Source organism: Asterias amurensis, chromosome 10 (genome assembly GCF_032118995.1).
Source record: "Asterias amurensis chromosome 10, ASM3211899v1".
NCBI lineage: Eukaryota > Metazoa > Echinodermata > Asteroidea > Forcipulatida > Asteriidae > Asterias > Asterias amurensis.
In genome coordinates, this window is record NC_092657.1 from 6,021,105 (window position 1) to 6,034,655 (window position 13,551).

The 13,551-nt window shown below is 40.1% G+C and overlaps 1 protein-coding gene across 1 annotated transcript in view; it reads right to left on the bottom strand.

The window, feature by feature from the left end:
• Window positions 1-13,333, bottom strand: part of LOC139942579 (nuclear pore complex protein Nup160-like) — a 45,088-nt gene extending 31,755 nt beyond the window's left edge. Inside the window, exons 1-9 of the mRNA XM_071939436.1 lie at window positions 13,247-13,333; window positions 11,169-11,280; window positions 8,085-8,295; window positions 6,947-7,172; window positions 5,209-5,287; window positions 3,278-3,392; window positions 2,867-3,028; window positions 1,781-1,956; window positions 361-451 (exon numbers count right to left, since the gene is read on the bottom strand). Of these exons, the coding sequence (XP_071795537.1) occupies window positions 361-451; window positions 1,781-1,956; window positions 2,867-3,028; window positions 3,278-3,392; window positions 5,209-5,287; window positions 6,947-7,172; window positions 8,085-8,295; window positions 11,169-11,280; window positions 13,247-13,328 (1,254 nt within the window). The 5' untranslated portion in view covers window positions 13,329-13,333. The remainder of the gene's footprint in view (window positions 1-360; window positions 452-1,780; window positions 1,957-2,866; window positions 3,029-3,277; window positions 3,393-5,208; window positions 5,288-6,946; window positions 7,173-8,084; window positions 8,296-11,168; window positions 11,281-13,246) is intronic.
• Between the last annotated feature and the right edge of the window lie 218 nt (window positions 13,334-13,551).

The following is a 13,551-nucleotide window of genomic DNA, read 5'->3' on the forward strand; positions in this document are numbered from 1 at the left end:
ATAAAAGTTTCTAGCTAGAAGTCTTTCATTCCTATCTATAAGCACAGAAATTCGTCCAATGAGGGTGTTCTTTCTGTCATAATTTTTTCGCAGCTTCGATGACCAATTTAGCTCAAATTTTCAAAGGCTTTTTATTTTATGCTTATGTTGGGATACACCAAGTGAGAAGACTGGTCTTTGACATTTACCAATAGTGTACATTCCCTTTAAGCTGAGTAGCGCATATTTGTTGCACAAGGATGTATACTCCGCAGGGAGCTGAGATGGTTTAAGAAATGATTTAAGGTCCAGTGACCAGGGGTAATAATGTTGGAAGTGCTTTGAGAAAACTGATTATTATGATTATTATTATGAACTTACTCTGGGTTCTAAGAACGGTGGGATGATAACATCAGGGCTGTGTAGAGGCTCCATGAAGACGCTGTTCCAAACACGATCACGGGTGGATGTCCTGAAAATCGACAACAAAAGAAACAAACGAGTTAAATATGAAACTTATTTCTTATATAATTTAACGACAGTTTGATCGGAGAGACCGGCCGCAACATATCCTACCAGAATCAAGGAACACCAAGCACACGGCAGACTAGGACACCTAGACAAGTCAGCAATCATCAAACACTCACACGAACAAGATCATCTCATCAAATGGAAACAAGCCCAGCTCATCGCACCAGTCAAGTTCTGGCACCAACGCAGAGTGAGGGAGGCAATTGAGATCAAGACCCACAACACGGTTCCACAAGACATCGGTTTCTTCATCAATGGCATCTAAGCTTGGGCGATATCACGATATTATCGAATATCGCGATATTAATTTGGAAACCCTTTCGACATCGGATGGATTTGGTTTTAATCGAAATATCAATATATCGCGATAATCGCGATATATCGCGATATCGATTAAATATCGCGATGTATTTGCTAGCTGAGACATCTTGCACCCCATAGGTTTGGAGTAAAACCAGAAGAATAGGTCATTAGAACACCTCTCTTATGCTATGACTGTCTCTTCTACAACTTTCACTTGGAGTTTGAAGACTGATGATGTCAAATTTAATTAATCGCGATTATATCGAATATCGCGATATATTGTCGGCGATATATCGTGAATAAAATAAATCGATATCGCCCAAGCTTAACGGCATTCTGGTCACCACTTCTAAAGCCCACACTTCCAGCACTGACACAGTCCAATGCACACACATCCAGCCAGCAACCAACTCACACGCTTCACCGGACAAGAACAGCTTCGATCCTTCCCGCCCAAAAGTGCATCCCTCAAGCCATCAATAAGCTCCACCACCACCAGTAGTCCAGCATTCTCCTGAAGACGAGCAGAGTATACTGTTCGAAACGTCGCGACCAAACCGGCTCTTTTCAGTGCCAACACTCCCTCAAGAGAGGTTTTACATGGTTGTACCCGCAAGTTAACTATTTAGTTCTTCTTATTCTTCACACCATGCAAAGCTTCCAACACCATATACCAAAATCAGTTATTAAAGACTGGAATACGTGAACACCACATACATCATATCCATCAGGGACAATAAGATCTTCACAGGAGCCGATACAACCAACGTCTAAAGCAACTTAAAACCACGGCGCAACATAACGGACTTATAAAAACTGTGCAGGACGAATTGCGTATACCCCCAAAAGTGATAAAAAAACTGTCAAGAGCGCCCTCATGCGGCAGCGTGTTCTGTAAACCCAAACAATTGGGGCAACAAGGGTAAAAAAACTCAAGTTGTAGTCAATTGACATTGATCAAACTTACCCCTCATAGGTAGTAAACTTGACCACCGTCTCTCCGCTTGGACTGTTCCATGTTGCCCATAGGGTGTCCAGGGTCAGCCCAAAGTCCACCAGGGTGTTGGTCTTGTCGTCATTCAGCAGCCCAACGAGGGCGAGGTTATACTGACCATCCTGAAGAATCGGCTGGAGAATGACAAACTAGAAAAGAGAGAGAGGACAGCGTCAAAACGGTCAAAATATTTCATAGATATTTACTGAATACCGCTCAAATAAACATTCATAAATACCACCGTTTCTCTACTCCTATTGGTGGAGAGCGCGTCACGTGGGGGTGTTTAATCGGTTGATAATGACCAGTGTTTATAACCGGCTGGCTTCCGCGTGTCAGGCGCACAAGATTATCTCGCGGAACGCAATTCATAGCTATAAGTAACAGCTCGTAATCTACTTCTAACAGGTAATCTAGTTCTAAGCACTCGCGCGTACACACAACCCACGCGCAACAGACTCTTCACAAAGTTTTTGAAAAAAACCCATTTCAAACCTTGAATCTTCAACGATCAAAGTGTCTGTAATTGTATTTTTTAAGCGATTTTTTAACAAAAGGGCATTTATGAATGGGAATAAAAGAGTAGTGACTCGTTCTTAAAGAAAACCTTGCAGGGTCTTGCCATGCGCTACACACGGCAATTCGACCCTGCCGGCTTTAAACGGCCAGGTAAGAACTGGTTGCTACCCTTTTATTCCCTTATTTAAAATGAGAGAGTGTAGTGCACTGTATAATTTACATGCTCAAATTACTTGAATGCATATTCAATAATACATGTGCCTAGGGACCTCTGATTGCAGCAAAGAGACATTTTAAATATGACAGAAGTTATTGCCGATTAGAATTTCCACAATCAAATCACTTCAATGAATATTCATCTCTTCATCTGCATACCTGGCTTTAATTGGAGAATTAAAAAAGAAAAAAAAAAATCAAATCACCATAATGAATGAATATGAACGTAGAGATGAATATTTACTTCATTTGCATACCTGGCTTTGATTTGAGAAGTTTTTTCAGAATCAAAACATTTCAATGAATATTCATATATTTGCATACCTGGCTTTGATTGGCGAAGCTTAAGTACACACCAAGGATGAGGGTGTGCGAGTCGCTGCCGAGGGCATGTCTTATCTCATGTTTGGAGGCGGGCTGATCGGTCAGGCTGTCGGAGCTTGGAATGAGGTCTAGAATATCCAGAGTCAAGACGCAGGTCTGGGACTAGATTGCAAAAAATAAATAAGACAAACTCAAATTAACATTGCATTGATGATCAAAAATAATATAAAATGTAAATATAGTATGTAAATAAACCTGAAACCTGTTTTAGTAAAGTTTACCTTGCATAACCACATCTTGAATTTATGATCCTTACAGGTGCAGAAGGCAAAGAGGTCATGGTTCAAAGGGTGAAGGGTCAATTCTTTATAGTATGTAAATAAACCTGAAACCTGTTAGAATAAAGTTTACCTTGCATGACCACATCCTGAGTTTATGATCCTTACAGGTGCAGAAGGCAAAAAGGTCATGGTTCAAAGGGTGAAGGGTCAAGCTGGTCGTGGCATCCATTGATTCCTGACCTTTCCTAAAAATATTGAGAAAAGAGAAGAGAATAAACGCCAGTCTTCTGACGATGACTAGAGCAAGCTAGTCGAAACGTTGAGACCAATTAAGAACTCACTCTGTGGTAGTGACATTAGTATCGATTCGCTAAGAGCTCAAGCAGGCCACTAAATAACCCATGGTACCCAGAGCGGTGCCCTACTGTATGATTTCGCTATGGTGCCCTTTACAAAGTTCCAAAATAGAGTTAAATTTTCTTCATAAAAGTGCCCCTGACCAAAGGAAATATGTTGTGCCCCCTTCAAGAACGAAATTGAAGGCCTAGTAGGCCTGGGCGAATTATTCCAATATCCGGTTAATGGCGAATAGGTTTTCCTATCCGTAACCGCGAATGCCTTTTTTTTTCTAACCGGATATCCGCATAGGGCGCGAATAACTATTTATAAACCGGATAGTTCTGTAATTACAACCAAGTAACCGGATATTCTTTAATATCCGAATATCCGCGGACGTCGGGCGACAACTGATATGAATGTTTTGTCTGAATCCTTATGAAACTTCTATTAAGACAGCATAAAACAGCATAAACTAAGTATTTAACTATGCTCACCTCCGTGAAGAGTTAAAACAATGACATTTCTGACGCAATTTGTTCAAAGATTACAAAAGTTTTCCTTCACGTAGAGTCAATCACGATCAAAAGAAAAAGCAAATCGCCATCTTTAAATTAGATCCGGTCATTTTTATGAATGAACCGAGTGACACTGTCTAAAACTAATATCAATCCGCCCATAAGATCTCATTCACAAACGAACAGCGCCCTCTTTTTTTTTTTTTAATAGCGCCCTCTAGCGGCGAAAAAAACTATTCGAATATCCGGTTAATTTCGGATAGTTGGCCGGCGGTATCCGAATAACAAAATTTCACTATTCGCCCAGCACTAAGGCCTAGGATACGAATCGTACACATCATTAATCAAAAAGTGGTTTAAAGGCACAGGACACTATTGGTAATTGTCAAAGACTAGCCTTCACAGTTGGTGTGTCTCAACATATGCATAAAATAACAAACCTGTGAAAATATGAGCTCAATCGGTCATCGAACTTGGGAGATAATAATGAAAGAAAAAAACACCCTTGTCACACGAAGTTGTGTGCGTTTAGATGGTTGATTTCGAAACCTCAAGTTCTAAATCTGAGGTCTCGAAATCAAATTGTGGAAAACTACTTCTATCTCGAAAACTATGGCACTTCAGAGGGAGCCGTTTCTCACAATGTTTTATACCATCAATCTCTCCCCATTACTCGTCGCCAAGAAAGGTTTTATGCTAATAATTATTTTGAGTAATTACCATTAGTGTCCACTGCCTTTAAGCACTTTTTATTCCCGAGTTCTGTGAACAAAAATTACACAGTCAAATCACTTGGGTGGAATTGAACCCAAGAACTTTGCATTGCTAGAGCAGTTTATCAATTTGTTTGTTAATAATTTACCTGATGGCGGCAGGAACTAGGCCCGTCCACAAACGCTGCATCACTCAGGTGGGATTCGAACCCACAACCTTTGCATTGCAAGAGCAGTTTTTCAATTTGTTTGTTAATAACTTACCTGATAGCGGCAGGTACTAGGCCCGTCCACAAACGCTGCATCACTCAGGTGGGATTCAAACCAACAACCTTTGCATTGCAAGAGCAGTTTTTCAATTTGTTTGTTAATAACTTACCTGATAGCGGCAGGTACTAGGCCTGTCCACAAACGCTGCATCACTCAGGTGGGATTCGAACCCACAACCTTTGCATTGTAAGAGCAGTTTGTCAATTTGTTTGTTTATAATTTACCTTATAGCAGCAGGTACTAGGCCCGTCCACAAACGCTGCATCACTGTGGCTTGCTTCAACTCATGTTGAGTTATGATACCTGGTGTAAAATAGGTACAAATTAGTCTCAAGTTGAATCACACAGGAGATTGAGGGTCTTTGGGCAGTTGGCGGAGGGGGGGGGGGGGGGGCAGGCCTCAACATATTATACGGCTTTTACAAAGTTCCAATACAAGTTTACATTTTCCTCATAGAAGTGCAACTTTCTAGAGTAAAGTTCAAGTTGCTGATTGTTGTTGTATGTATGTTTGTCCTAGATTAAAGGCAGTGGACACTATCAGTAATTACTCAAAATAATTGTTTGCATAAAACCTTTCTTGGTGACGAGTAATGGGGAGAGGTTGATAGTATAAAACATTGTGAGAATCGGCTACCTCTGAAGTGACATAGTTTTTGAGAAAGAAGTAATTTTCCACGAATTTGATTTCGAGACCTCAGATTTAGAACTTGAGGTCTCGAAATCAAGCATCTGAAAGCTCAAAACTTTGTGTGTAAAGGGTGAGATACACCAACTGTGAAGGCTAGCCTTTGGCAATTACCAAGTAATTAGCAGCTGCTAGGCCAAGTAATTAGCTGCCGCTAGGCCAAGTAATAAGCTGCCGCTAGGCCAAGTAATTAGCTGCCGCTAGGCCAAGTAATTAGCTGCCGCTAGGCCAAGTAATAAGCTGCCGCTAGGCCAAGTAATTAGCAGCCGCTAGGCCAAGTAATTAGCTGCCGCTAGGCCAAGTAATAAGCTGCCGCTAGGCCAAGTAATTAGCTGCCGCTAGGCCAAGTAATTAGCTGCTGCTAGGCCAAGTAATTAGCTGCCGCTAGGCCAAGTAATTAGCTGCCGCTAGGCCAAGTAATTAGCAGCCGCTTGGCCAAGTAATTAGCTGCTGCTAGGCCAAGTAATTAGCTGCCGCTAGGACAAGTAATTAGCTGCCGCTAGGCCAAGTAATTAGCAGCCGCTTGGCCAAGTAATTAGCTGCCGCTAGGCCAAGTAATTAGCTGCCGCTAGGCCAAGTAATTAGCTGCCGCTAATTACTGCTAATTACTTGGCTTTTAGACTTTTTTCAAGGAAACATCATAGGTATCTCTTGTATTTTAGACTGTCTTCAAGGAAACATAGGTATCTCTTGTATTTTAGACTGTCTTCAAGGAAACATTATATGTATCTCTTAACCTTTGACCCCTGAACTTTGACCTTTGACCTACCCTTTAACCCCTGAACTTTCCTTTGACCCCTCTAAAAAACAATTATCTCACGTTTGTACAGTCTCTATAGGTTTTGTTTATTCCATTGAAATTATAGACTCCCCGCCAAATCTACTCAATGACGCTCAAGGACGCTTCAACATTCAGTATTTTCCTGCAAGGTATGTGGGTCTATGTTTGAACTATGAGACCTACATGTACTCCTTATGCATAGCACCATGTAATGGCTTACAAGGTGCTGTGGCGTAATACCTTACCAAGCAAACCAGGAACACCAGGGCAAACCCCTTCACTTTGATAAGTGCACTTGGTTCTTATACGTTTGTTACACAACACACGTGACATATGGCTTTGGATCCCACCCGAAGGAAGATGCAATGGTTAAGTTCCTTCAATGGGATTTCGAAGTGATAGAGCAGGGGCTAAAAATTCAAGAAAATCACAAATGAACAGATGGTTCTTCATAGCATTGACATTTATTAAACTGGAAGGAATAATGACATACCTTGTACACCAATTGGTGGCAGCTTGACCAGGATCACGCTGCCCGCTGTCGTGGCCAAAGCAAACACGGCCTCCCCATCACCGGTCAGCCAGGATGAGACCGTCTGAAACTCATAGGACGTTGACCCGCCCTGTCCCATCACATGGAAGTTGGTCGCGTCTCGGAAGTTGGCGACGGAGATGTCCGCAAAGATGGACGGAAGGGTCACGTTGTGGGAGTAAACATCCTAAGGGGTTGACGGAAGAAATTTAAAGAAATGCAAATTATTTGAATATTCATTGGGAGCATTTGCATTTATTCAGACATCCTCAGGCTACAGGTTAATTATTATGGTAAGGGAAAAAGTCAAAATATGCAAAGATGGCTGAAAGGATGACGTTGTGGTAGTAAACATCCCGAGGGGTTGATGGAAGCAATTTAAATAATATGTAAATTATTAGAATATTCATTGGGAGCATTTGCATAAATCTGACATCCTCAGGTTACAGGTTAACTACATGGTAAGGGAAGAAGTCAAAACATGCAAATTGTCAAAATTGTGCATTGTTGAATTTTTCATTTGTGAATATTTGTATAACTTAAAATTCCACACATCCTCAGGCAAAGGTAAGACATACATGTAATAGAGGCATTTGTGGTTTGACCCAAGGCTCAAGTTCAGAGCCAGAGTGTGGGTTCACTGTAGAAGGAGTAGGTATGCTGACAAATTTTTTCTGTCCAGTCAAAGTGCAATGCTATGAAGACCCATCGGTTCATTTCTGATTTTCTTGCATTTCTAGCTCCTAATCTAACACTTCCCAGTTATCACAGTGTCCTTAAGCAAGACATTTAACCATTGTTTCCTCCTTCGGATGGGATGTAAAGCCTTTGGTCCCTTGTGTTGTGTAACGCATGTAAAAGAACCAAGTGCACTTATCAAAAAGAGAAGAGGTTCCCTGGTGTTCCTGGTTTGATTGGCAGCATGTTGCGCTACACATGTACAGCACCTTGTTAACATTTACTAGGTGCTATGTAAAAGGAGTAGGTCTCATAATTCAAACGTAGTCCAACATATCTTGCAGGAAAATCTGTATGTTAAAGCGCATGTATGACATGTAAAAGCATACTAAATAGAAGTCACTATTATTTATTACATTACATTTCTGTGGAGGCGGTTTGGGTGAGGCAAGACAAGCCTGTGGACGCTGTTGATGGTGGCGACCAGAATGACGACATGGGAATGCGTTTCATGGAGGGTGATCCGCCGGGGTAGTATGGGAGCATCTTGGAGCCTGATTCTGACGGCATTTCCGAAGAGGTTGTGATCCAGGGAGATTTCCGTCAGTTCTAGAACATCATGAGAGGTTCGCCTGTGGAAAGAGATTTAGGCAATCGTCTATTGCAATATACATGTTCACACTGGACACTCATTGGTAATTACTCCAGAATAATTGTTGGCATCAAAACTTACTTGGTAACAAGCAATGGGGAGCTGATGATAGCATAAAACATTGTAAGAAACGGCTTCCTCTGAAGTAACACAGTTTTTGCGTTTCTTTACATCGTACGTACATTTTTAATAGGCCTGGGCGAATTATTTGAATATCCGGTTAATGGCGAATAGGTTTTCCTATCCGTAACCGCGAATGCCTTTTTTTTCTTAACCGGATATCCGCATAGGGCGCGAATACCTATTTACAAACCGGATAATTCTGTAATTACAACCGAGTAACCGGATATTCTTTAATATCCGAATATCCGCGGACGTCGGGCGACAACTGATATGAAAGTTTTGTCTGAATCCTTATGAAACTTCTATTAAGACAGCATAAAACAACATAAATTAAGTATTTAACTATGCTCACCTCCGTGAAGAGTTAAACAATGACATTTCTGACGTAATTTGTACAAAGATTATTAAAGTTTTCCTTCACGTAGAGTCAATCACGATCAAATGAAAAAGCAAATCGCCATCCTTAAATTAGATCCGGTTATTTTTATGAATGAACCGAGTGACACTGTCTAAAACTAATATCAATCCGCCCATAAGATCTCATTCACAAGCGAACTGCGCCCTCTACTGGCAAAAAAAAAATATTTTTAATTTTTTCTTTTAATAGTGCCCTCTAGCGGCGAAAAAACTATTTGAATATCCAGTTAATTTCGGATAGTTGGCCAGCGGTATCCGAATACCAAATCTTCACTATTCGCCCAGCACTAATTTTTAATCATGTGCACTCTATTAATAGAGGGACTTGGGACAACAGTGTCAAATCAACTAATTGGGGTACGGGTCAACTCTCAGATAAGGCGGAAACTCACTTTAAATACTAGGCTAATGTATGATTATAATGAACACTTGTGTGCAGAAACAAAATTGCCATCCAAGTCAATTCTGATGGAAGATGCCACTTTTGACGACAATGTGAAGCTAGCAAGTATGTAGCTTCTGCGCCTTGAACACCCAGCAGCAGGGGTTGCCCTTAACTTTTTTTTCAACTGGCCAGCAGGACCAGTTGGCTTGTTTTTTCACTGGTCCGCCACGTTTTTGACTGGTCCGTCAATTTTTGTATATTTATTTTAAACTAAAAGTATACTGTTGTATACCAACTACTCGATTTCCGATTGTCGCTATTCAAAATTCAACATGAATTGCAACGTCAACTTAACTGCAGTGGAAGCCATACTTAATTTATGTGTACCAAGTTATTGTGTTCGTAAGGGGGCTCACTAATTTGAGAGTATTTTTTCTTTTAAAATATGTAAACAATAATATTATTAAAGTTAATTTAAAAACGGGTCAAATTATTTGTCAGAGCAAATGAAAAAATTTAATATGATCTTTATTTAAGTAGTTTTTTTAGTCCACGGTTTATTGTAAGCACTCGACATCCAAGTATTCCCAAGTAAGAACTTTTTTTATGAAAACACTTTAAAAAAACACTTTAAAACCGACTGTTAAAAATATCAAATTAACTTTTTATGTATTGCCTTCAAATCTACGGTGGGGAGGGTTACATGCAATCGCTCAAGTTATTTTATCATGTATAAACATTGCCTATTTGTACTTTTAATAAGTATTCATAAACATAAAACATCGTACCGATAACCGAAGTTCCCAAAATCTTCCCACTTTCGTCCGGAAAATTAAACCCCCCAAAAGGTAGACATGAAAATAGTTGCAACATCCATGAAGAAGCATATGAGTTTTACGGTATTTTTTTTTCAATTATACCGGCGTCTGTTTTGTGAACAAAACTTTCATTTAAAAGTAGCAAAAACAACTGCGCCTTTGTTTAACCATGGAGGTATTGCATTCTAGAACCCAAGTCTTTCTTGAAATCAACCCGCAAAAAACCCCAGACAACAGCGCATTATATTTGACCATAAAACCATGGAGCAAAACTAGATCACCCACCAATCGCCCGCAAAAAACAAGCCCCAAATAACAAAAAATTAAGCAAAATCAGGACGGAAGAACCTTAATACTAAACACAATTAAATACTCCGTTTTGCTCATCCAGAGTATTGTAACTTGGTAATTTTTGTTGAATGAGGCCTCACCGTCTCGCTGGTTTTTCGTAAACACGCTAGACTCTAATTCCCACACCGAAATCTGCTCCGTTGTCGACGACCATGCTGCTGACAGAAATGTGTTTTGCTTTGTGGTCTTTTGTCAAGGCGATTGAAGCTAGTTTTGTAAGCTATCGCGTACTTTCACCAATAGAGGGCGTCTATTCCCACGCTATCGAATATTCTGAAACGCCCTCTAGCGTTCAATGTTTCTTACACTTTTTGCCACACGTGAACTAATACGAAGACTACGAGCCTTTGCGTTGCATGATGGGATTTTGCGCTGTGTGCACATGTGTATGCGTGATCGTCGGAAGTTTGCCAGCGTTCAGCGGCACTTCGAGTGATTTTTTTAACGATTTATCCAAACCTTAAGTGAATGTTTTTACGTTTTATTCGAGCCTAAAAATATTTTAAAAATAGTCATAGTTCTGTAGTACTGCTGCCGATATTTTTGACTGGTCAGCCGGACCAGTTGGCAAAGGGTTTCAGCTGGTCCGACGCGATTTCTACTGGCATTTGGCCAGCGGACCAGCGTTAAGGTCGAACCCTTAGCAGGGTGGATACGTGCGCATTGCAAGTCTTACAATTAATATTATTATTTACAATTCAAACCCACAATCTTGTGATTGTAAGTCCTGCAATCTAACCACTGGACCATGTTTCTTACCAGTAGATGAATCTATTCCTTGTGAGGGAGGTTAGCAGACCACTCTCTCGGTAAGCATACCCTCCGGCACAGTCAGGTAGGTTCACATCCTGCAGTACTCCCTGTGATGCTCCTGCAAAACAAATTTAATGGAGTGAATCATGGTACATGTAGTAGGCATTGTAAACTTTTTGTTTCGTTTGATTGTTTTAATCCTTTTAGTTTTACCCGTATATGCCAATGTGTGTTAGGCCTAGCACCGACTACATCGGCATGATCGGTGTATAAAAGCAAAATGAAACTATAGTATAACTACATGTATAGACAAAAGAAAATACATTTACAAAGGTAACCATAAACGCACAGGCTTAGTTGCTCGCTGGGACTTTGGAGTGTAAGACTCGCTTCGCCCACAGCCGGCCCGGTGTAGCAGGATAGTCTGTCGACCCCCCCCCCCCCCAGCAGGAGATTTGCCCCCCCCCCCCCGGCAAACTGTTTACAAGCTACTTCTGATAGTGCATAATTTGAATCTTCCTCCTCCATGCCATGTCAAATGTTAATTTCTCATAATATAATGGGATGGGGGACTGAATCTCTGATATTCTGAACATGCTGAACTTTTTGAAGGGCAGAATTCCTTGGGAAACCGGCTCTGCGACTAGAGTGCAAAGAAGTTAGAATTGAAAAAAAAAAAATTGAAAGTTACTACATTGATTTAAAGCCATTGGACCCTTTCGGTAAACAGTGTTGTCCAAGGCCCACACTTTGTGTACCACAACTTCTATATCAAATAACAAACCTGTGAAAGTTTAGGCTCAATCGGTCATCGGAGTCGGGAGAAAACAACGGAAAAACCCACCCATGTTTCCGCGCGTTTCGCCGTGTCATGACATGTGTTTAAAATAAATCCGTAATTCTTGTTAACGAGAATTTATATTGTTTTATCGTTTTCTCAAAAAGTAAAGCATTTCATGGACTAATATTTCAAGAGAAGTCTTTCACCATTACCTTCTGTAAACCCTGTAAATTATTTGTAAATCTGTGAACTTTTTTTTTTTTTCTGTACCGAAAGGGTCCAATGGCTTTAATAAGGGTTGTGTCAAAAAACACAACACGGGTCACACAATCAATTCATTCCACAGTCTGTGAAATTGATTGTGACACTGACAGTCATGACGGGTCGCACTAAATACCGACAACTCACGACCCCTCACGACAACAATTTTTAAATGCACTTTAACAGAACATTTGAACATAAGTCAACCAGTGTATATGCACCCAAATCAATTTCAAACTGTTGAAAAAATTGTATTTTTAAGTGTACAAAAAGTGTTTTTTACCCCGAATTTAGTAGGCTAACGAAAGGAAATATCCGCCATGTTGTCTTTCGACGTACTTGGACGATTCCATTACACCGCAGGGGTGATAAAATATGCAAGATGATTATTTACCATTTTATGTGCCTCTCATAGTCCCCATAGAGTTTTAAAAAATATTATATTTAAATCTTCCCTTTTATTGAATTCCAGAGTGTCGGCTTAGTTATTAACAAGGAAAAAAACAGCAGCTAAAACCAAATGGAAAAAAATACAACTCATCCCTCAGAAATTACCCATGCCCCCTGCGGTGTAATAGAATCGTCCAAGTACGTCGAAAGACAACATGGCGAATATTTCCATTTGCTACTAAATTCGGGGTAAAAAACACCTTTTTTTACAGTTAAAAATAAAAAAACAAAATTTTCAAAAGTTTAAAGGTGATTTTAGATGCATATATGACTCTTGTGCATATATATTTAACGGTTGACTTATGTTCAAATGTTTTCTTAAAGTGCGTTTAAAAATTGTTGTCGTGAGTTGTCGTGAGGGGTCGTGAGTTGTCGGTATTTAGTGCGACCGGTCATGACAGTTCAGTTCATCACAACAAAGACAAAGGTCGACTTGTCTCCGTCGTACTCAGTACTCACGCACGTCGAGTCAATTATTTTGTTTTGATTTGATTTAATCTTCCTAACTTCACCGAACCTTAACCCACCATAGGTCTTAAGAAAAACACATACACATAGTATAACTCTTAAATTTCTACATAAATTTACTTACCTGTGCTGATAATCAAGTCTTTCCAACGGGAACTTTCATCCCGCAAAAGCGGAACCTCGTGAAAGCTACTGGGTTCCGCCATTTTGAATCACACACTATCTTAACTGTTTTATGCTCAAAGTTTACAGATAATTATATCTAAATCTGAGATTCTTCGCTTGTGAATTATTTTTCTATACGTCTTTCAACATTTAATTCGATAAGTTTACTAAAGAAAAGATGCGGGACACAAGCTGATTTTGAAGCAACATTCCACCTTTTTCACCGAGGTTATTTATTTTTTGTATTGTTCATAAAACAGTCGT